The sequence below is a fragment of the Natrix helvetica genome (assembly GCF_964273705.1).
Source record: "Natrix helvetica genome assembly, chromosome: 2".
NCBI lineage: Eukaryota > Metazoa > Chordata > Lepidosauria > Squamata > Natricidae > Natrix > Natrix helvetica.
This window is the reverse complement of record NC_138552.1, coordinates 34163721-34189009: the sequence shown is the minus strand read 5'-3', so window position 1 is coordinate 34189009 and position 25289 is coordinate 34163721. Positions and strand designations below refer to the sequence as shown.

At 39.5% G+C, this 25289-nt stretch overlaps 1 protein-coding gene across 1 annotated transcript in view; it reads right to left on the bottom strand.

The window, feature by feature from the left end:
* Positions 1-1491: 1491 nt before the first annotated feature.
* DMGDH (dimethylglycine dehydrogenase) overlaps positions 1492-25289 on the bottom strand; it is a 46160-nt gene continuing 22362 nt past the window's right edge. Inside the window, exons 8-16 of the mRNA XM_081942216.1 lie at positions 22427-22596; positions 19484-19637; positions 16837-17002; positions 15400-15530; positions 13986-14203; positions 13652-13809; positions 9980-10039; positions 5399-5533; positions 1492-4241 (exon numbers count right to left, since the gene is read on the bottom strand). Coding sequence (XP_081798342.1) covers positions 4026-4241; positions 5399-5533; positions 9980-10039; positions 13652-13809; positions 13986-14203; positions 15400-15530; positions 16837-17002; positions 19484-19637; positions 22427-22596 — 1408 coding nt within the window. The 3' untranslated portion in view covers positions 1492-4025. The remainder of the gene's footprint in view (positions 4242-5398; positions 5534-9979; positions 10040-13651; positions 13810-13985; positions 14204-15399; positions 15531-16836; positions 17003-19483; positions 19638-22426; positions 22597-25289) is intronic.

Here is a 25289-nt window from a genome sequence, read left to right as displayed (position 1 = left end):
CTGGGTTCGGCTCCAAGCGGGGAAAAAAGACACTGGAGACATGGAGGCTGCTTGGAAAGATGGTTTTAATGGTGGACAGGACCACATGGCTTGAGTCCTGAACAGAAAAGGTGATCACATACTTCAATGTTGGTGGAGAAAAAAGAGAAGGAAGGGCTGAGATGCTGAGTCCCTTGTTTTATGCCCTCTCTGGCCTTTGATCTTGATCTTGTATTCTGATTGGTTGTCAGATTCCCATGGGGCCATGCAGGGGCAACTCTCTAGGCTGTGCTTTGAATCCAGGTTTGGTTGAGTTCTCAGATGCCATGTGGGGAGTTGGGTAAAGGGCCAATACTATCATGCCTTAATCCCATCACTCTGGAGCTGAAGGAGAGAACTCTTTATTATATAAAGTGGACTAGCTCAGGTTTTAATGGTTCATTGACCAAGGGGGATGGGCAGGAAGCTACAGGGAACTATTCTGTCTTTAAAATGTTTCTTCCTTTTCACATCCACAGAAATATTCTGCCTTTTCAATATTTCCTAGGATATTTCATTTTTCTGGGAGAGGGCTAGGTGATAACTTCCTACACATCTACAAGATAACAAGTATAAGTACAAACATAGAGATGGACAAAGGAAATGAGTACAAATAAATAGGGACAGTAGGACATGGATGGAAGACACGCTGGTGCACTTATTCGCACCTCCTTTAGGACCTCTTAGGGGTGAGGTCCACGGTAGACAGTTTAAGGTTGAAGCTGTGGGGGTTTGAGGATGTAACAACAGTGTCAGGTAGAGCATTCGAGGCGTTGACAACTCTGTTGCTGAAGTCATATTTTCTGCACTCAAGTTTGGAGCACTATTGCCTTGAATTTGTATCTATTATTTGCCCAAGTATTATTGAGGTTGAAGCTGAAGTAGTCCTTGACAGGTAGGACGTAGTAGCAGACAATTTGAACTTGTCTGCTACAACTTATCTAATGTGAATTTACCTAATGCTGTACTAGAACCTAGATTAACTCAACTTGTTTTATACATACATATACACACCTCGATACATAATATGCTTCATGGAATTAGCCATGTTATTAGAATGATTTTAACTGAAATATTTGCATAAACTTCAGGGAACTATGAACTTAGGATGGTCTGATGTAAACTTTGTGACAGAATTCTACCAAACTTTTTCCGCCTGCTCTAACATGTTTCAGTTAGTGGTCAGGAAGTGTAATAATCACTCAACACTATTTCATCCACAGACTCTTAGTTGCTGTTTTCTTACAAAAACCTGTTGACATAAAACATGGAAATAGCAATGCCTATTGTGTTTATCAGAGAAAATATATAAATGTTAATCTAAATATATAAATGTTAATCAAAACATTAAAGAGTTGGCATTTAGGCCAATATTCACAGCTGATCTATGATTATCCAGTACATACACACACACACACAAACATACTTGTGTGTGTGTGCATACACAAACACACACCTGTAAAAGATATTTTATTTATTGACAGCAAAACTCATGGACTCATATTATATACCTTTTGCTATGCCTTTTTTGCTATTATATCCAAACTATTAACTGAATGTTCGAAGAGAACAAAATTGTTTAGTACCATAAAATAAATATAGAAGTTGGTTATGTAATAGATTTATTAATTCTATTTATAGAATTAATTTACAGACATTGAAAGGAAAATAGCGGAAAAATATGTCATGCTATGTAGATGATCTCCTACATAATATATATGCTGTTTAAAAAAAGGGGGAAGTAAGAAGTCTTATATGAAAAAGGCTGTTAATTTTCTAAACTACAAACTTTTTGATTCAGGGATTGGATTACACAACTTTCTTTCCACAATAACAAAGAGATACATTTTTGAACTTTTGTGACATTATACATTTCTGGAGGGGATCAGAGAAAAGCAATGAAGGCACTAATTATTCAGGATGCACGAAGACGGCAGGAACTGCTATCACTAAGTTACACTGTCACGTGTCATCATATGATCAACCTGCTTAGTACAGAAACTCCAGTCCCTAAGGCCATTTTAAACTACTTTTAGTCCTAGTGAAATATTCTCAATATTCACACATAATTTTCTGCTTTACAAACTTTTGCTGAAATTTCCTCTTTTCAGATTGAATCAAATACAGCCATTACAATAATACAATAGTAGAGTCGGAAGGGACCTTGGAGGTCTTCTAGTCCAACCCCCTGCTTAGGCAGGAAATCCTATACCATTTCAGACAAATGGCTATCCAACATCTTCTTAAAGACTTCCAGTGTTGGGGCATTCACAACTTCTGGAGGCAAGCTGTTCCACTGATTAATTGTTCTAACTGTCAGGAAATTTCTCCTCAGTTCTAAGTTGCTTCTCTCCTTGATTAGTTTCCACCCATTGCTTCTTGTTCTACCCTCAGGTGCCTTGGAGAATAGTTTGATTCCCTCTTCTTTGTGGCAATCCCTGAGATATTGGAACGCTGCTATCATGTCTCCCCTAGTCCTTTCTCTTAAGCTAAACATACCCAGTTCCTGCAAACGTTCTTCATATGTTTTAGTCTCCAGTCCCCTAATCATCTTTGTTGCTGTTCTCTGCACTCTTTCTAGAGTCTCCACATCTTTTTTACATCGTGGTGACCAGAACTGAATGCAGTATTCCAAGTGTGGCCTTACCAAGGCATTATAAAGTGGTATTAACACATTAGTTATGTAATTCATTTTAACTTACTTCAGGTGCTTCACAGAAGAGCGTAGAAGAAAAATGATGTTTACATTTATTTGATATGCATTTTTTACTCATTTTTAATAGTATAGCCAGATGGTAGTATTCACATTTTCCCAGCATTCAAGCAACAATGTTTTGTTGTACAGAAAAGGTCTTTTTCTTTCTGATAGGTCTGTTACTATAATTCGATACCCTTTTCTACTAATATAAAACATTCCAAGCATAAATAAAAGCAATAAATCCACTTTTCTGCTACTTTGTTTCCGTAAAAATTGTTTACAAGGAGTTGATCACCCTCTTAATGCTCAAGTGGCTGATGGAAGCACTCAAGAAGTTCTTTCAAACCGAAATTCTTTCAACTGATGCAGAAACTAGTATCTTCTTCATTGCTCTTATCCCATCCCATCAAGAAAAGGTATATTTTCAAAACAGGTTGAATTTTTGTCTGCTTGTTATTGTGGAAAGGAAGTTGTATACAAATAGTCCTCGAATTACAACCACAATTGGGATTGAAATAAATTTAGGATTGTACCCAATGTTACAACCTTTTTTGCCGTGATGGTTAAGTGAATCACCAGGTCATTCAGCAAATCATAAAATAATTATATTCTGGTTTCCAAGGGCCTAAATTGCAATCACATGACTATGAGGACACTGTGACAGTTGTTAAAATGAGAACTGGTCATAAATCACTTTTTTCAGCACCATCATGACTCAGAATAGCTGCTAAACATATGGACATAACTCGAGGACTACCTGTAACCTAATATTTTGTTCCAGCAATATAAAAACAGTAGCTTTGCAAAAACCTTGTTTTCTTTTTACTACACTGTTTTGCAAGTTGTAATTCTTCTCCCTTTCTTTTCCCCTTGATTTTTAAAGATACCAATGGAAGTAATTTCTGCCTAAGATCAGAACTACTCATCAATTATTTAGAGATAAGCTATTATATTTCTGGCAGATAATCAAATGCTTAACACAATAAATGTACAAATAATTTGGATATAGATAAAATCAGTGTTCTTAAAATCAGTTTGAAGGAGTCTACTAAACACTATTGAATGTTTTAAGTATATAAACATGATTTTTTTCTCTTGAATACATTCTTATGGACGATTATTATTGTTGTTACATTTTTTCCCAAATGAAATGCCAATATTCACAACCTATCTTTTTACTCCAGATAAGCTCTTTCATATTTTCTATCTTAGGTGATTCAAGTCACATGGCAATTTCAAATACAGAAATATTTCAAATCAAGTTAATCCCATCTTAATTGTCAATCATGATAATTATGTGATCCTTTATTTATACTTTAGAACTTCCACCTTTCTTTTGAAGCCGTGTTCTTGTTGGTTCAGTCATTACCAGTGGTTCTTGAACAACACTTGCCGAGTACTTTTTGCCTAGCAACTCAACCTCCAGCTTCTGTCCAACTTTACTGAGTTCCACAGGAACATATGCAAAAGCCAGACTTTGCTGAGTACTATAGCTGTAACATCCAGATGTGGTGTTGCCAATAACCTGAAAAATTAAAATTTATCACTTATAGATTTATAGTATAAAATGCACAGTTGATGCCATTTGTGTTTCTAAATATTTAACTTCTAACATATGTACTAATACAATAAAATCAAGTATGTAATTGTATTTGTTTAAACAATGGCAAAATATTGGGATTATACAGATACTTAAAGGTAAGGTAAAGGTAAAGGTTCCTTCGCACATATGTGCTAGACGTTCCTGACTCTAGGGGACGGTGCTCATCTCCATTTCAAAGCCAATGAGCCAGCGCTGTCTGAAGACATCTCTGTGGTCATGACTAAACGCCAAAGGCGCATGGAACATGTGTCATTCTCAACACAACATAAAATGGAACATTAGGAATGTATATAGTCAAGGACATTTGCTAATTCTGTAAAAGGTGAAAGAAAATAATCACAATACCGTAATTTCTATTAATTACCTGCAGAAATACAGCTGTATGCTTAAGGGTAAAGTTTCCCCTCACACATATGTGCTAGTCATTCCCGACTCTAGGGGGCGGTGCTGATCTCCGTTTCAAAGCCAAAGAGCCAGTGCTGTCTGAAGATGTCTTCGTGGTCATGTGGCCAGCATGACTAAATGCCGAAGGTGCATGGAACACTGTTATCTTTTCATCAAAGTTGGTTCCTATTTTTTCTACTTGTATTTTTACATGCTTTCAAACTGCTAGGCTGGCAGAAGCTGGGACAAGTAATGGTTGCTCACTCCATTACGTGGCGCTAGGCATTCGAACCACCAAATTGCCAACCTTTCTGATCGACAAGCTCAGTGTCTTAGCCACTGACCAACCACGTCCCTTTATAGATGCTTGGATGATATAATTCTGTTTCATTGGGCCATCTTTGTCCAACAGGGAAAAGCATTGCAGGTTAATTCCTATGCTTGACAAAAAATCTACTAGAGACTAAATATTGTTTGACTTCTGTAAATGCTTCGATCCCAACTCAAGTGGGAGGGGTCAGACTGAGGAATGCTGATTTATAGCAAGTACATGCACCGACCTTCTACTTTCTGAAAGGCACATTAACTTTTGCAACTAAATCTATTGAAAATAATAGCCATTTTAAAATTGAAGTAAATACAAAGGAGATTCCAGAAAAAAAGTTTTTCAATTATTTGAACTGAAATCTGCTTGCCTTGTTATTATACCAGACACTTTCATTTCCTTCAGGATCAACATCATCTGTTTTCAAGATGAGACACACAAGTTTTCGTTCAAGCCCCTTTTCTTTAATCTGTTTCAATGCTTTCTTTCCTATGAAGTCTGTTGGCTGGGGGAAAATGATAGTAAGTGATTAGTAGATTCTGACAAGGTTATAGATGCAGGTTTTTGAGAAATTAACTGTAAATTTTTAATCAAGTTTCAGGTCTGGACATAATGTGGAGGATAGCATTGGTGGTGCTTGTTTGCAGAGCCAGGATGGTTGGGGGATGTCCAATGCCTAGAGGCTGTTGGGGTTTTGATGGAGAAGAACATGCTTAGGCTGAAGCACAGCAAAATTGAATGGCTGTTGGTGCTTGGCCTGCTGGTGCTAGGAACTTTTCATCTTTGAACTAAACAGACTAAACAACATCTTATTTGAAACTAGGTCTTGAGTCTTCCTAGACCCTTGATGGCGAATCTATGGCATGTGGGCCAGAGATGACATGAAGAGGCCTCTCACCTGACACACCCGCCATCATCTCAGGTCACATCTCTGTGGCGTTTCTTTCATGAGCTTTGTTTCCCTGCAAACGACGAAACAGAAGCTCACGAAAGAAAAAGATCTTACTTCTTGCCACATTGCCGGTGTTGGGATGTCCCACCTCCTGCTGCCAGCTGGTGTTCGGGTCTCTGCTGCGCATGTCTGCGTGCATGTCCACACATGTGCATGCATACATGTCCACACATGTGCACAAATTCACACATGCATGCACACATGTCCACACTTGTGTGCGTGCACACACCTTTCAGTTTGGTCATGCGTGCGCATAGTTTGGGCACTTGGTGTCTAAAAGGTTTGCCATCACGGTCCTAGACGCTCAGCTCCTTTTTAAGAAGCAGGTAGCAAGCTGTGGGTCAGAAGACCATAAAGAGGAATCAATAGTTCTATCACACACAAGCCTGTCTGCAGTTGGAAGCCTGATTGCTAAGTAAAACTTGGATGCTTCTGAATAGTTACTGGAACACAGAGCAATTGGGAGGCTTCCCAGAAGCATTTAATTCGTTTCTTATCCATTACACTTTTTATGGAATAGTGAGTTCAACAGGAATCATTTTATCAAGAAATGGCACTTTCACTAGTTACTGGAATAGAATGGAGATGGATGTCTATGCTCCTGCCTCTAGAATTGCAATTTGCATTTCAAACGAGTGCCTGTGCCAGATTGAAGCAATTATAAATTCAACATAGTAAAGAAAACCTTGTAGCAGTTCCACAGACTAAGCAACACATTCATACCAGCAGCTTTTCAATCAGTTTTTTTTTCAATTGAAAAAAAATATGTTGTACCTCCTCAGCAAGGGGTCAGAGTAAAAAGGGAGGAAGAAAACCTGTCTATGACTCCTTTTCCTTTCCATAGGAACATGATACATTCATTCATTATCCCTCCCTTCCATTTATTTTAGCTTTTATCTGTATCAGTCAGAAGTGAGGGCTATGCTACAAAAAATTTGCAGATAAAGAGAATGGCCATGCTGCAGAATTCATTGTTGACCAGATATTTAAGCATAGCATAGAATAGAATAGAATAGAATAGCAGAGTTGGAAGGGACCTTGGAGGTCTTCTAGTCCAACCCCCTGCCTAGGTAGGAAACCCTACACCACTTCAGACAAATGGTTAACCAACATTTTCTTTAAAACTTGCAGTGTTGGAGCATTCACAACTTTTGGAGGCAAGTTGTTCCACTGATTAATTGTTCTAACTATTAGGAAATTTCTCCTTAGTCCTACTGTCAGTTGCTTCTCTCCTTGATTAGTTTCCACCCATTGCTTCTTGTCCTGTCCTCAGGTGCTTTGGAGAATAGCTTGAGTCCCTCTTTGTGGCAGCCCCTGAGATATTGGAACACTGTTATCATGTCACCCATAAGTCCTTCTTTTCATTAAACTACATTTTATTGTTTTCATTTCTTGTGGTTTGCTCTCACGTAAAAAATGTTTCTTTTCTCTTTTCTGGCCTGGAGTATTTATATACAAATTAGCTGATTCTTGGATGACATGTGATGCTATTGTCACTGATTTCTACAGTTCACTTTAATAAAATGGTGGCTGAGAAGATAATGAGAGATGCCTAGAAATGCTGTTGAAGGATAATGAAGAGTGAACCCAACTGAATATGAGTTAAGAGCCTTTGGGGGGGATTACCTTGTGGCAATAAGGGCAGCAAAAGTAGTTACTACTCTGCCCTTATTGTACTATCAAGTACCAACTAGTGGCCCTGTTTAGAATAATGAGAATAATCCCTCCTTGATTAGAAGGTGCAATAGAAATACCTGCAGGGCTGCAGGGGGGACTATTCTGGGTATCTATTGAATTAGATTCATTTTGAGTTGGACATTGGCTGTACAGTCTTTTGGATTTGGCCAAGGCAAAGTCTTGCTCAGTTAATCAGAGAAAACATCCCCAGTGAGAATTAATGTACAATGTGGGGGTTACTTTGGTCATCCTTGCTATATTCCATAAGCAGTAATTCCATATATTCTCTCTACAAATTCTAATTAAACACTGCCTATAAAACACATTCAAATACAACTAATCTCCCCAGTGCTTATCTTCAACATTATTCTTCTGATACTCAAATCTATAATTTATAAATGGAACAAATAGTTTGCATGAAGGCTAATACAGAAATCATAATCAGAGCTTTGAGTATGATCTGGCAGCCCTCAATTAAATCGAGTTTGACCCCCCTGCTCTATAAGGTTCATTTTACTAGTTGATTTATTTGTATAGTTGGCAAAAATAGAGTAAATAAATAATGAACAAGTTCACTCTTAAAATTAAATTTTAAAGGTTAAGTCAATAGCCTGGTAATGAACCTTACTGCGTATTCTATTATCCACTCTAAAAAGTCTCGTGGGTGGTTAATTGTAAATACATCATCTGCAAATCATTTTAATTTATGTTCTTGATTTCATAATTTAATTCCTGAAAATTTATTTACTGTTATTTTCTTTGGTAATTGTAGCAGTAATAAAAATAAAGAAGGCAAGAGGAGACCAGTCTTGTTTCTTTTGTTATAGTATATTTTTGTGATACAATACTCTGTGTTGCATTCTCAAAGATAATTCCCAAAGATCACAAGGACTAACCCAGCCTCAGGAACTGTAGAAATTACAAAGATTTAAGTACCCAAAATAGTGTGGAATATGGACAGTAACTCCCAGATAATAAGATTATTTTATCTGGTGAGGAAAATAAAAGGAGGCAATTAAGGACAATAAAAAATCTATGTTTACTATGTAGAAAGCTGTCAAAAGATATGTGCAATCTTTTAATAGCATGATTTATTTGCTAAATCACTTGTGAATGCTGGAATAGATCCAAATTATACATACAATATGAGAGCACAGCATCTGGTGCAATCTGCTTTAAACACCACCTTAAAATACACAGGAGACCATACTCGTGCAGTACTTTCAAATTAATTATTCTTCATTGGCTGTTCTTGAGTAATTGCAAGACAGCCTTCTGAAGTAAATTCCTTTCATAGTTAAACAAAGATATGACATTTTGTCCCTAAAGGCAATCAATATTTCACTGATTCATGTTCCAAATACTTATGCCAAATGTACTTTCCTAAAAATACAGTCAAGAACATATTTTGAAATGGTTTCTCCTTTTTACAATAAAATATTTAACGAACTGAATAAGGTCACAACCATATTGTTAGCTGATTCCGTACTGATTACAAAATTGCCTTTCCTAAGCAATATGGATGTGTAGTGTGACATCACATGACCAGACCACTTAGCGATCCAGCTCCAGCAGTCCCAGCTGTTGCTAAATGAGGACTGTGTAATTGCAATCACATGACTGCAGCGCTGCCATTTTGTAATTGTGAGATGGTGCTAATCATATCATCATGGACTGTTTAAATAGTGCCAAGGTATGTTTACACACAGACACACAAAAGGAGAGATGATCTAAAAATGAGAAGTGCTAGGAAGAAATTTCTCATTCTCTAAAAAGATTATTCCAGCTTTTCTGGTAAAACTAAATTCCTAATTTGAACGTAACAAAAAGTCTGGTATTGTAAGTTTTAAATGCATCTTACATGGCAAGTTCCAGTTTAATAGTACTCATTAACTAAAATGTTTGCAAATCATAAAAAATTTCCAACAACCTGCATTTCCTGATTTCATCATATTAATAGCTTGATAATTATGCATAAATAATAATTATTATTATGCATATATAATTTACAGTAAAACTGAGGTGAGTGCAACTAATTTTATTTCAGCTAAGTTAGAACTTTATGAAGGAACTGCTCTGATCCCCAAATTACTTGGGAAGTGCCAAAAATGAAATTAATTAGTAGATCACATTATATTTTGAATTATGTATCTAAATTGCAACACGGACTGGGAAATGAGATAGAAGGAAGGAACACTGCTAGGTACACCAAGGTAGATTACTGCTGAAGTGTATCTGGTGTTTTGCAGATTCAAATATAACAGCTATTTGCAAACAAAGGAAGAAAATGATAAAGTGTAACAGAAAAATAAATAAACCCACCTTATTTAATTTGATAAAATATGTCAGTCCAGCTTCCAGTGGATTTGTGTCACAATTCATCTGTTGAAAAAAAAAAAGGTGCAGTAAAAAACCACTAGGTGGCATATATTTTTCTCATTTCTTTTGATGTCCAACAAATGAAATCTATATTTTACATTAATTATATAAATACTGATTTTTTATTAAATTAGCAGAGGTCTTAATAAAAATTTATATACTAATCTTATACTATTCCCATTAAAAATAACATTGTAAGCTTCACCATCTATTGCAAAATCTGCAGTGCTTAAATGGCAAAGGATCATGATGATAAAGGCACATTTTTTAAGCAAGACAAATCAGGATACCCATTAAGGTTACCTTTACTCAATCTGAGCAGTGAAAGTTACTTCTATGTGAAAAGCCGCTCCTTCTAGGACTGTGAAAAGGAACTTTTCTGTAGGTCTAGCTAGGGATGCTAGGGATTAAACCTAAATATTTTACACGTATGGCTACAGAATTCGAAAAATATATGTTACCAATTCTGTCTGGATTTCTGATGTTCTAAGTTACATCTTGGCTCTCTAGACATTGGAGGATTACTATTCATGGGTTGATTATTCAGTAGAAGGCTCACAGCCACTAATTAGCTAGGTTGATTATCTTATTTTAGACTAGAATAAAGTACGGTAATATAAAATAGAAATTCCTTGTGCAGTTCATAGAAATCAACACACACACACACATACACTTGTATGTACATATATCATCATTATTCTAGCCATTGTCTATCCACTGCAGGATGAAGCATCTTCCACATGTTTCCAACCAATATGGACCTGAACTTTCTTTTGCCAATTGGCTCTGCAACACTTGCTGATATCGTCAATCCATCTTGTTTTAGGTCTCTTTCGTGGACACTTTTTGTCAAATGAGATCCATTCTATGACTGCCTTGGTCCACCTGCCATCAGTTCTTGCTATGTAACCAACCCATTTCCATTTCAATTCTTTTACTCTCTTGAGGATATCATATACTTTGTTTGTTCTCTAATCCATGTGCGGGTCTTTCTATCTTGTCTTGTAATGCTGAGCATGTATCTTTCCATAGTTCTTTGCACCACTCTTAGCTTTTGTATTGATTGTGAGGTTAGGGTCCATGTTTCACTGGCATATGTTAGACGAGGTAGCACACACTGATCAGTCATAAGGGGATGTTGTTCGTGAAAATTATGCTTAGTTTGCCGAATGCCTGCCAATCACATTTAACATGCCGTTCAATTTCCTTTATTGTATCACCTTCCATTGAGATCCATTGGCCAAAGTATAAGAAGTGGTCTACTACATTTAATTCTTGTCCAGATACTTTTTTCTTTCTTTCTTTGGTGAATTCATTAAACATAACCTGGCTCTTTTTCATGTTTCTTTTTAAGCCAAATGGTTCTCTTGCTTTGTGCAGCTCTTATATGTTTTTGTAGCTCTTCTGGGTCTTGTGAGAAGAGAACAACATAATCTACAAATCTTAAATGATTTAAATAAGCGCCATTGATTTTTATTCCATCTTTTGCCCAGTCTAGTTTGCAAAACTGTAGGAATGAGAGGTAAAGCTACGTACAGACATGCGTAGAAACTACCATGGTCTGAGTAACTGGTTATCTCGGAAACCTACAAGCTCATCTAATTAGCAGAATCAGATGCGGGAATAAGGGGAAGGTGATGCACAGTCTGTTATCTTTTTGTCCACTTTCTCACCAGAGCATAGGCAGGAGTTAACCTTGGCCTGAATAGCATTCTTGATTCACTAGGGAAGATTTGAGGGAGTGAACTGAAACAATGTGTTGTTGCACTGTGCTTTGTTTGTAAAAACTTGATAAAAAGCCAAATAAACTCTGCGAGAGGCAGACAGATATTTTGGACACAAACTGCGTGATGGATTTCTGAAACCTACACAAAACACTTCTTCAAGGCAAGCTGAGGAAAGGGGAGGTGATGTTGTAACAGCTTGTTGTACACCTCGTTCTATGCTGATTTCCACTTTAATATCATTAAGGCAAATTGTTGCCATTGTTTTTTCATATATTGATTATAGCAAGTTTATGTAAGCAGTGTCTACTCTATGCCTTGGTTGAACAATGCCTTAATTATTGTTTGCTGCAATACTGAGTCAAACACCTTTTTGTAGTCAATGAAAGCCATGCAGAGAGGCATGGTGTTCTTGTTGTGCCTTTCAATGACTTGCTGAACAACCTGGATGTGGTGTGTGTGTGTGTGTGTGTGTGTGCGCACACAAGAAATTATGCTGCATGAGTGCAAAGATATAAATTCTTTAAGGAGTTGCTGACAGATGTGCTGTGGTTCATATTGTCCTTCAAATCCAGACAACTTGCATAACCCAATCAGTCGGCATGCAGTTAAAACACACGTCAAAGGTATGTTTTATAGAAACAGCGCTGTGTAGTTACGTATATAAAGTCAAAAGAGAAAGGTGATTTGAAGCAAATGGAATACCCCCATTGTACCTAATGAGTATTTTTGACCTACTTTTCCTAGACTTCAATCCTCACTTTGTTTCACAAATTTTTGGAACTTCATTTTGTTAAATGGTAAGTAGCACAAAACTGCTTGTTTAATTTTGTTTGATTTTTGAGAAGTGTAAGCTGTGATTTCTTTAAAGAGAGAGCACCAATCACCAACACTAATATGTACTGATTATCCTGGCTTACTGACTGCCTTCTCCACCAACCATTGGAATTTATGATGGTTAAAGATATCCTAAAACTTGGCAACCAATATTTGCATTTATAGCTATTGCAATTCACACAAAAGAACACACTGGAGAAAAAATGTCACATGATTCTCTTTTTATGTATCTTTGCAGAATATAGGGAGAAAATTTAAGTTTAGGTTTTATTATATGTGCTTTTCCCTTGATTTTTTGCCGCCACTCATGGCAGGATGCTGCTTACCACTTAACAAAATAAATTTCCAAAACTTTGTGGGGGAAAAAAAGGATTGAAATCTAGAAAAAGTAGGTCAAAAGTGGTCATTAGGTACAATGTGGATAGTCCATTTCGTCCAAAACACCTTTCTCCTCTGGCTTTATATAACTACACAGACTGTTTCGATAAATCATACCTTTGCAGGTGTGTGTTTTAACTGTATCCTAACTGTTCGGGTTATGCAAGTTGTCTGGTTATGTGAACCATGTGGCATCTGGCCGGGAGCAGTTGCGAGTGGCCGCCGAAGAAGTTGGACAGCAGCGGTGGCATGCGCATGCATGCGCAGCGTGCGTGCCTGAGATGTGAAATTCCCAAGAGATGACCTAATTAATTTACAAGGCTCGAGACAAAGTTCAAACAAAAAACATCTAGGATCAACATCTTGGCTTGATCTTCAGTGGAGCCTAAACTGGCTTTCACTTAATTGCGTTTGAACTTTACCCCTCTATCTCCTCCCTTCTGTCATGCGTCATAGATCATATTCACGAACTAGGTTGTAGAAATATGAGATCCAACTCTGGGCGAAGGTATGCATGGAATCCTCCCTCGAATGCCAACCTGATAATAGTCATGGCAACGCTTTAGAAGTTGACACGAGATGCATGCCCGCCCCCATCGCAGTGTACTGATTGCGACGGGATCTGGAACCCACCACTGATACACACATACATATATCAAAAGACATGGTTTCCAACCTCTGCTCCCCAGGCACGAAAAGCCTTTTCTAGACGTAATGTATTCATTGCATATGTTCCAAAGTTGTCAATTCCTTCTTCACATCCAGCATCCATGATTGTTGAATATAGAGCTGCAGTATCTTCTCGTTTGTGGTATAATTCCCATCCTAGTTCACCTATAATAAATCAAGACTAATATAAATTTTTAACTAGGATTAAATTGTAGCCATCAGAACCTTAACCTGAAAAGAAATGTGGAATTATCTTTTATTATAGCTAGGTTATTTGATATTTACATTTTTAGAAAAATCAACTATTCTATTTATGGGCCAAATAATTTCCTTTTACTTACCTGTATAAGAAATTCTAATTGCAGTAACATGAATGTTACCAATGCTTAAATGCTTGGATTGTAAAAAACTAAATGCAGCATCACTAAGATCTTCAGAAGTTAATTTCTGGAGAACTTTCCGTGCATATGGACCTGCTACACCCAGTACTCCAATTTCATCTGTAACGTTTTTGATGTCAATATTGTACTGTCCTCTAAATGCCTCTTCTTCAATCCATCTGTGTATAAAATAGAATTGTTAGATCAGAACAAAATAATATTTAAAATACTATAGGACCAGAAACTCTATAGAAAGTAAGAGTAATATTGACAGACACCCAAGAATTATCTAAAATTATCAAAGGGTCAGTAGAGTCAATGGTACTAAACAGTTCGGAAATAATGTAGTCTCCTCCTTCTGTGTTACATGTTTTTGTTTTTTACTACCCTGTTTCCCTGAAAATAAGACCTCCCCGAATAATAAGCTCAATCGGGCTTTTGAGCGCATGCACTAAAATAAGCCCTCCCCCGAAAATATTGTAACACAGCAGCAGCAGCCATGAGGTGACCACGCTCGCCACTTCCTGCACCTCAAAAATAATAAGACCTTCCCGAAAATAAGACCAAGTGCTTATTTCAGGGGTCAAAGGAAAATAAGACCCTGTCTTATTTTCGGGAAAACACGGGTAGTAGTTTTTTAAATTTTTGTGCTAACTGGCAGCCAAGCTGGAAGATTCCAGTTGTGAGAATTCATAGAATAGGACAGAATTTGTATCTGCTTCTGAGGCAGAAACAGCTTGGAAATGCAATTCCTGGCTAAATGCAGAGATACATAACATGTTAGCCCAGCCTTGTTGTCTCTTCTACTATAGCTAGTCAGTAGATCAAGGAGTATAATGATTGTGAATCTAAGGCAAGGTACAATTCCAGCAATTACTCCCCCCCCCCCCCAAAAAAAGATTCCTTAGACTTCTTGGATAAGATTAGCATAACCATTACTTTATATGCCATAAGGAAGGAAAGGTTGAAGAAACAAGCAAAAATATGCCCATAAGGTTTTTTTTAAAAAAAACTATGAGTTAACTGAGGCTATTACATAATTTTCCATTGCTAATATTTCATCAATAGATAGCTCATTAAAATTACTTCTTATTGTATTGTACTGTACTGATTCAACATATTTATACAAATATGCCACAAACAAGTGCAGTATTCCTGTATCCACACACGTTTCTCACACATTAGTGAACATGACTTCTGGAGTTTATGAAACCTTAAGAACAAATTCCTCTCAAGATTTTACACTATATACAATACACATATATAGTCAACCAGTTATGAATTTATCTCTGATTATTATTCTGAACTGAGTTTATTGTACATTCCTCGGACCACAGGTTACTTTAAAACTTCAGTATTTAACATTTACACTGACCTTAAGTCATGAAGCTCTGATCCAGAACCAGTAATTAATAAAAATTCCCCTGGATTCAGATGAGAGACTGTGAGTTCAGCATAGACTTTGCCTTTGAAGGTTAACATATGACTTATATTTGTGAAACCCATCTGTGTAGAAAGAAAGTCAAAACTGTAAGTTAAAATCATCAATTATACAGTAGCTTATAATAATGCAAATTAAGTTTTTATAGCACAGCACACAAATATTACTGAACTAAGTAGACTTCTTCCTCTGCTGACATTCGATGTTCTTCTCTTCCCCACCCCCCCTCTAATAGAAACATTTTGTACCCAGAATCAATTGGAAAACATTTATTCCAGGCAAATCTGTAAACACTTCCTCTGACCTGGCACTTTTTGGCAACTCATCATGTTTTCTTTTTAAGAAATGGCAATTACGATACTTTTTTGTTTTATTTTTATTTAGGTTTGAGTGTCTTATGGTTTTAATTATTATGTTTCTAAGCTGCCCAGAGTCACATTTCGTGAGGTGGGCGCCTATGTGAATCTGATAAATAAATACATAGATAAGTAGGTAAGCAGCTTGCTTTGCTCTTCTTCCTGGCATATCTTCACAACTAACAGGATTAGGTCTATACCAGTCTCTTTAAATTGGAATGGATTAAATATCTAGATATTGGAAGCATTATTTACATCAGGGGTGTCAAACTCAAGGCCTGGGGACCACATCTGGCTCATGGGTTGCTTAGATCTGGCCTGCAGGGCTGCCCTGGGAACAGCGAAGGACCAGGCCATGGTGCCTCTGCCAGCAAAAGTGGAGCTTGGGAGGAGCTCCGTTTTCCCTGGCAGAGAGTTGCAGGAGACCACTGCAACTGGAAATGGAGCTGGGAAGCCCGTTTTCGCTGGCAGAGTGCTCGGGCCACCAAAGGCTGATGCTGGCCATGCATCATATGCATTGATTATCTCTTTAATACAAATATCATTCATGCAATCACTACTCCATTCCATAGTAAACACACTGTATACAAGATGTATTTGCTCTTATCCACCATAATGTGGAAATGAGATGAGTCCAGAAATAGCTAAAGGCATCTAAATGATGGGGAGATTGTGACCCTGTTCTTTTACCACCCTGGAACCTACAGAAAGTATTATTACATTATTGGCTTTTTAAAATTGCAAGGGGAAACCAATTCTAAATCACCTTGCATTCAACTGTGCCCTCGTATTTAAACAAAGGAAGCTAGTGGCAATTAGGAAATGTGGAAAATGTCAATACAGTGGGGAAGGCAATGTGACATGAGGTAAAGTGACTTTCATGGTCCCTGTAGCTCCAGATGGATGGTGGCATACTTATCTAGTTGGGACTATTGATTCAACACCTCTTAGTACCAAAGTGATCAATGAATGGAATTAACAGTGGATTACGTCTTATTATTATTACATTACTTACCTTTGGGACCACATTTGCAAACAGACGATCCAAAAGTTTAACTGAATCACTGCCTTTGATGCTAAACTTGCCAAAAGGAGTAAGGTCAATCACACCCACTTTTTCCATCACTTGTTGACATTCCTGACCTACAGGTTCAAACCAATTTGTGCGTCGAAAACTAGGTCTGAAAAAATAATATTTCAATGACTCAAAAAAATCTAGCATGACTATTTGTAAATTAGCATAGAGCAACTTGTGCAAAAACATTATTTTGGCATCATTTTTCTTTAAAAATAAATGTCATGTATGTTGATTAATGTATTAACTACTTTTCAAAATGCTGACATAGCTAGTAATGCATTATAGTGGATAATAGAGATCAAATAAAATATATTTTAAACTGAAGGCAAAATACTTGATTTGTTTCAAACAAAAGACAGCATATAACGCAGGAATAATATGTTCTTAAGGGCACTTTTCATATTTTAAACAGAAACAAGGAGTTCATATACATATGCCAGATATGCAGTGAAAATTGATGGCTCAATTATTCTTAGTCCTATTTCTAAATAGTACAGTAAAAATAAAATGAGAAGGAAAACCATTTAGACTATTCTGAACATTTTAGAAGACAATATAAACGTAACTAATTTATAAACATACTAGTTATTGAATATAAAATACAATAAGCCTTAGTTTAATGAATGAATAAGACAGGAGTGTCTATTAAACCATTAAATATGGGATTTTATGCATACATATTTTACTCATTTTATTCATATACAAATATGGAATGGGATTGTGTTATTTTATGTTATGTCAGTAAATGTTATAGGACCAGATTTTGTTTACTACATCTGAAGTAGACACTACATTTTGTCTATTACTATTACTACTACTACCTCTTACACTAAGGTCCACAAAATATCTAATGTTTACTTTACGTACAAAAAAACTACCGTATTTTTGGAGTATAAGACGCACCAAGGTTTTGAAGAGGCAAATTTTAAAAAAAGTAGGTAGGTAGATAGAGGGATAGAGAGGGAGAGAAAGAGAGAGAAATACAATAGGTAGGTAGGAAGAGAGAGAGAGAGTAGTTAGGTAGGTAGGTAGGTAGGTAGGTAAGTAGGGAGGGAGAGAGAGAGAGAGAGAGAGAGAGAGAGAGAGAGAGAGAGAAAGAGAAATACAGTAGGTAGGTAGAGAGAGAGGGTAGGTAGGTAGGTAGGTAGAGGGATAGAGAGAGAAATAGAAAGAGATAGATAGAGAAATACAGTAGATAGGTAGGGAGAAAGAGAGAGTAGGTAGGTTGGTAAGGGGGATAGAGAGAGAGAAATAGAGTAGATAGGTAGGGAGAGAGAGAATAGGTAGGTTGGTAGGTAGAGGGATAGAGAGAGAGTGTCAAGCCGGCCTCCCTCAGCAACCAAGAAAGAAACCACTTAACTCCATTTTTCAGAATTAAGAGTACTTTTACTGGTTATGAAAAGATAGCAGCTAAGCAAAGCAAGATCTGAAGCAAAAGCGCGTGAAATCATACATATCAATATGTGACCAACCCTCCCCCCCCCCCCGGTAACCCTCATCCCACTGTCCAATCTGTAAATCCCTTAGGCGTCATGTGAGTTCCATCTTCAAGGAACATCATCAGGTTGGTATGCAGGATGGTTGGCCTTGACCGACACCAAGCACTAATCTCCAACATGCGCAGTAGACGGTGAGACCAAAACTCCCTTTTTACAATCTCTCCTGTACTAAAACTTCCCCTCCCAAATACCAGCCCCCCTCCCCGTTTCAATGGCAGCTGAAAGCAAATAGCGAAACAGAGGCTGACAGAGAGAAATAGAGAGAAATACAGTAGAATAGGTAGGGAGAGAGAGAGTAGGTAGGTAGATAGATTGGGGGGGGAGAGAGAGAGAAATACAGTATATAGATAGGAAGAGAGTGTAGGTAGGTAGGAAGAGAGAGTAGGTAGGTAGGTAGATGTTTCCAAGTGTTATTTATCCATGTGCTGGAGAAGGAAATCGCTGACAATCTGCAACACCTAAGACTTTGTTTCTGCTGGTATAGCACTTGATCAATGTAATTCTCATCAATCAGTTAAAGAGCTTTCCAAAAGGGGGAAAAAGTTTTTGCACTCTGCAAACCTCCCAAAAATGGCCCATTGTTTGCGAAAATGGCCCCGGTTTATTTTAAAAGGCATGAATAGCCTTGGGGGGGGGGGGGGAGGGGCTTGCAGAAAGTTCCAGGGGGAGGGGAGGAATGAGCAAAAAACGGCCCGTTTTTTGTGAAAATGGGCCTGTTTATTTATCAAAAAAAATTGCATGCATAGCCTTATGGAGGCTTATACAGTGCTGCTGGGGGCTGAAGGGGTCAAAAAACGGCCAGGTTTTTGCTCATTTCTGCCCTCCCCAGCCCCCAGGAACTCTCTGAAAGCCTTCATAAGGGTATGCACGGCCATTTTGGTGAAGGGGCGGGGCTTCGGGAGGCAAAAAATACTGTATTCAGTGTATAAGACGCACCCAGATTTTCAGCCTCTTTTTGAGGAAAAAAAGGTGCGTCTTATACTCTGAAAAATACGGTACCTGGCCAAATGGACAATGCAGTACAATATGTTTCTATTAAATTCTTAAAGATAAATTAGCAGCACAAATATGTAACTTTCATTTACTTGTATCCAATGTCATCACCATGTTTGTAAAACCAATGAGGTTGTTCCCAGCCTGCATGGAATCCCATGGAGCATTCAGACTTAAGGTTTTCATAAATCCCACTGATTCTTTCTGTAGGTCTCCCAGCAAATCTTTCTTCTTTAGGAAATCCAACTAGAAAATAACACATTAAATCAAACGACATGAAAAACAATAAGTTGAATCATATGTACCGCGGGTGTCAAACTCAATTTCATTGAGGGACGCATCGGGGTTGTGTTTGACCTTGGGGAGCCAGGATGAGGATGGCCAGGGTGGGTGTGGACAGCATGACATCACTTGTGTCAGGGAGTGCCTGTGGTGGCCCAAGTGCTCTGCCAGTGAAAACGGGCTCCTGAGCTCCGTTTTCGGCTGCAACAGCCTCCTACAACCCACTGTCAGCAGAAACAGAGCTGGGGGTAGTGGGAGTGGAGTGTGGCCCTTGCAAGCTCCATTTTTTTGATGGGACATCCTCCTGCAACCCTCTGCCAGTGAAAAAGTAGCTTGGAAGGGCCGCCTGCGGTCCTCCCCAGCTCTGTTTTCACTGGCAGAGGCACAATGGGCTGGTCCTTTGCTGTTACCAGGACAGCTATAGGGGCCAGTTCTAAGCATCTTGAGATCCGGATCCAGGTCCCTGCGCCTTGAGCTTGACACCCCTGACATATACCGTACAAGCAAAAGTTTTGCTTCCAAAACCTCATCAGAAGACCACATGCAATTTGGACAAGACCATGTATGATTTAGCCAATTGATTTAGCACAGCCCCAGGGAGACGACCAGGCTGCTTCATGAAGGGCCACACCGGGCACGCCTCAGCAGCAGGAAAAAATGGCAAAGAACAACTGGGGTTGGGAGGGCAGCAGGCTGGTAGAGCTGGCAGGATCAACAGAGTGCAAGATGGCCAAAGGGCAGAGATGGGAAATCAGCAGGGGGGACGATGACAAAGAGGCAGTTGCTTACCTAGCAAGGTTTGTATTTATTTTTTATTTATTTAGTTTGTTGTCATGTACAAGACAACAGGAATAAGAATAAACATGAATAAGAACACATGAAATGGGGACAAATAAATGGGGACAGTAGGACAGGGACGTTAGACACGCTGGTGCACTTATGCACACCCCTACTGACCTCTTAAGAATGGGGTGAAATCAACAGAAGTCAACAGTCTAAGGTTAAAGTTATGAGGGTTTGAGGATGTAACAAGAGTGTCAGGTAGTGCATTCCAGGCATTGACTACTCTGTTGCTGAAGTCGTATTTTCTGCAATCGGGTTTGGTGTGGTTTGCCTTGAGTTTGTATCTATTGTGTGCTTGTGTGTGATTGCGGTTGAAGCTGAAGTAGTCATTGACAGGTAGGATGTTGTAGCAGATAATTTTGTGTATTATGCTTAGGTCAGACCGTAGGGGGTGTAGTTCTAGGTTCTCCAAGGCCAAAATTTCGAGCCTGGTGGCATAAGATATTCTGTTGCGAGAAGAGAAGTGGAGTATTCTTCTCGTGAAATATTCCTGGACTCGCTCAATTGTGTTAATGTCCAATATACAGTGCGGATTCCACTAGAGGGACCAAGCCAGGAGTGGCTTTGATCAGACTGGGTCCTTAGCTAACGACTAGTGGGGTTCAATTAATAATGGCAAGCAGGACTTTAAGGCTTGCTGTTGCTACACAATGTGGTCACCTGACATGACACTTTACAACCACATCACTTAGCAACAAAAATTCCAACCCCAATTGTCATTGTAACTCAAGGACTACCTGCAGCTGAAACCAAAGCCATTAAAAGTATTGACAACTCCATCTCTTTCTATTGTCATTTACCACATTCATATAATAATTAATACATTATCTTTTGTTTTTAACTTCTCACCTCTTTCTTTTTGGGGCGACTTTCCTCAGTTTTTCCTTTCTGTGGATTTATTCTCTTCATATATTTGATCTGTAGTTCGGTTCTCTCTCAATCTTTCTACATGACCAAACTATCTCAAGTTAGCTTTTTGTACTGATTACTCATTTTTGTATTTAGTTTGCATTCTTTTACCATCCATTCATTCGCCCCATCTCTTCTTGTTGTATGACAAACACTTCTTAAGTATTTACTAGGTGTTTCTTAAGCACTCTGATTGCATCTGGTCACAAGTGATCAGAAGTGTGCTCTATGAACAATTCACACTTACTTTACAGCAATTATAGCAAACATTTTTAAATTTTTAAAGATTTTTATCCTACCTTTTTTCCCCATATACAACTCAAGGTGGCAAAGATACTAATACTCCTTCCTCCTATTTTCTCCACAACAACCCTGTGAGGTAGGCTGGATTGAGGGAGAGTGATCAGCCCAAAGTCACCCATCTGGTTTTTCATAACTAAGATGACATTAGAACTCATCGTCTCCTGCTTCCTAGACCAACACCTAACCATTACAGACAAACATTGGTTCCTCACAGCACCAGCACAATCACCTGCTATACTATGTACATCTTAAGATTTCTTCATCCATTTTCCTACTACATACTCTATTTTTATTATTTATTTTATCATTTATTATAATTTACATTCACTCCATTCCTTTTAATTTTAAAATCCACACATCTTGCACAATTGATCCAACCCACTTATTCTCATTCATGCTTTACTTCTATCATATGCTGCTCTTATCACCCAATTTTCAACATCGCTGCGTAATTCAAGTTCATAACCATTTTCATAGGCTTTCTCTACATAAACAAAGTACGCTAAACACTGGATATAAATAAGAAGATAGTATGTATAATGTTGCCTATGTATAGTATTAGAGAATTCCAAAACCACATGGCAACACATAACTGATCCCTATTCCTATTAGTCCAGATAATTATAAAAAAGTCAGTACAAGAATGTTTGAGTGTCAATATTATTCATAACATGGAAAATGATAAGCAAACGTCTTACCAATATTATTGAAACCATACGATTCTCTTGCTTTTGCTTCTGTGTATTTTGTAGTTGTCCACTTTCCATACCTATTTGGATCTACTTCAATCAGATCAAAAGGAGGCTCTCCACTGAGTATCCAGTCACTAAGATACTTTCCTATACCACCAGCATGAATGATTCCATACCTGGTAGGGAAGAGGAAAGAGGAAAAGTAACTTAATTTACTACAGGAATATATTCCATCAAACATTTTAACAAAGCCTATGTAAACTCACATTCTACTTGTTTAGCAGGAATTCTGTTTCTTTGTTTTGTTTTACTCCCTGATATTTGGTTAATGCAAAGCATAGCAAGGGAGAGGAAGTCAGCTCCAGTAGAAGAATTAGATCTGAAAATCTGTCTATAATTCCCAAATACAGCATTGATTCAAATCTACTTGACACAGGATGAAATCTCCTACAAAGAAGTCAAACTTCTGCATAGGAAACAGCATTAGTTTAGTTTTAGTCTGTGTCACAAAATTAAGTATCTATGATACCATGTGCTCATGTCATAGGAAGCTGCAGTTACCGTATTTTTCGCCCTATAAGACGCTCCGGAATATAAGACGCACCCAATTTTAAAGGAGAAAAATCTAGAAAAAAAAGATTCTGAACCAAATACTATAGTAAAATATTTTATATCAACTGTATAAAGTTAACAGCAGTTTAAGAACAATTTTATGTCAACCATGTAACTCAGGGGTGTCCAAACTTTTTTCAAAGAGGCCAGATTGGATGAAGTGAACATGCTGGAGGGCCGAACATTTTTCCAAACATTCTTTGAACAATTACAATTAAATGAAAATGAATTATTTTATGCCAAGTTAATTGCAAATGGCATGCTTTTCATTTCATAACATTAAGATCAACTGACAGCTGAGTTTTCACAATGTATGCATCTTTTCCCTGAAGACTCGTGTTTAGTACATTCAGATGCTTTCTTTCCTCTTTCCCTCTTACTTGTCTATTCTTCCTTCCACCCTCCCTTCCTCCTTCCCTTCCTTCCTGCCTCCCTTCCAGTTCCCTCCTTCCTCTTTCCTCCTGCCTGCCTGCCTTCTTTCCCTCCTGCTTATCTATGCTTCCTTCCTTCCTTGCACCTCCCTCCCTTCTGCCTGCCTGCCTTCTTTCCTCTTTCCCTATCCTCCTATCCTTCCTTTCTCCCTCCCTCCTTCCCTGCCTCCCTTCCAGTTCCATCCTTCCTTCTGCCTCCTTCCTGCCTGCTTGCCTTCTTTCCTCTTTCCCTCCAGCGTGTCTGCTTTTCTTTCCTTCCTTCCACCTCCCTTCTGCCCTCCTGCTTTCTTTCCTCTTTTTCTCTTACTTGTCTATCCTTCCTTCCACCCTCCCCTCCTTCCCTGCCTGAGCGGGCTTCTCCAACCGGTGGCTCATCTGCGGTCCGAAGTGCCTGGCTGGCTCGGGTGCCCCAGAAAAGCAGCGGCAGCCACAAGGGGACGGGCTGGAGCAGGCGGACGGCCCCTGCAGCCAATCCCACCCCAGCCAGAAGCAGCACTATGACAGCCACCGAGAGGGAGGGGGCGGCAACGGCAAGAACAGGCTTTCCTCCCTCCCCACCTGGGCAGGCTACTTGCACAGCTCCAGCCCGCGGCTCTGACGAGGATTCAGTCTGGAGCGCCTGGCTGGTTCAGGCGCCCCAGAAGAGCAGCAGCTACAGCCACAGGGGGAAGGGCAGGAGCAACCGGGCAACCACTGCAGCTGCTCCAACGTCAGCGAGCCAGGCTCGGTGGCGTCTTTATGAGGGTAGCGTGCCTCCCTGCCAGCAGCTCCTCCAGCATCCCAGCTGGAAGCAGCAGCACAACAGTCGCCGTTACCAGGGGCGAAGGTGTGGCGGTGGCGAGATCGGGCGACCGCCGCCCCTTTGTCCCTTCCCCAACAGCAGCTCGTCCTTCTTTTTAAGCAGGCAGCTATCAGAGAGAACAAGGCAGAGTGACTTGTGCAGCAGCGAAGATCGCCTGCTTAAAGGTCGCCTGCTTAAAGCGTCTGCTTAAAAAGGACGAAGCTCCGCTGGTTCGGAGCTCATCCGCGGGGGGGGGGGAGGGATCCCCTCGCGTTCCTCATCTTCCCGGATGGGCTAGTAAGGGGACAGAAAAGGTTGTTCTCCAGTTGGGACGGAGAGAGGGACAGACAGACAGAGATCGCCTGGTTAAAAAGGAGGAGGCTTCACTGATTTGGAGCCCATCCAGGAAGACGAGGAATGTGAGGGGGATCTCTCCCCCCGCGGATGGAGCCTCCTCCTTCCAATTGGGGGGATCCATGCAGAGGATTTCTCCCCCACCCCCCAATTGGAAACGAGGTGGCTGTCAAACCAAGGCAGCACCCCCCGCAGAAGAAGGAACAGGAGAGGAGTTCGCGCCAGCCGCCGGCTGGCCAGAGCCCCCCCTGGCTGCTCCCTCCTGAGCCGTGCCCGCGCCCCTGCCCGGCCTGCCTGCTGAGGAGGAGGAGGAGGCGGGGGTGCGTTGCTGAGAAGTGGGCAGGGCAGAGGTGGGCGCAGCGCTGCTGCCCTTGCCATTTTTTGCATCGGGGCAGGCTGCAAGGGGGGGGGAGTGAAGACCTTTTCCAGCTGGCGCAAAGGACTTCCCCGGACTTGCTTTAGTGAGTACAGCCCGCACCTCCACCACCACCAATCCGGAAAAAGTCTTTGCTCCCTCTCTCTTGCAGCAAGCCCCGATGCAAAAAAACGCCAAGGACTTACGAGTGAGTGACGGGGGCGGGGCTTCCGGGTTCATTGACCAACCAGCAGAAACCCACCACTGCCCAGGTGGCTACATTTGGCCTATAAGACGCACCCAGATTTTCACCCTCTTTTTGGGAGTAAAAAAGTG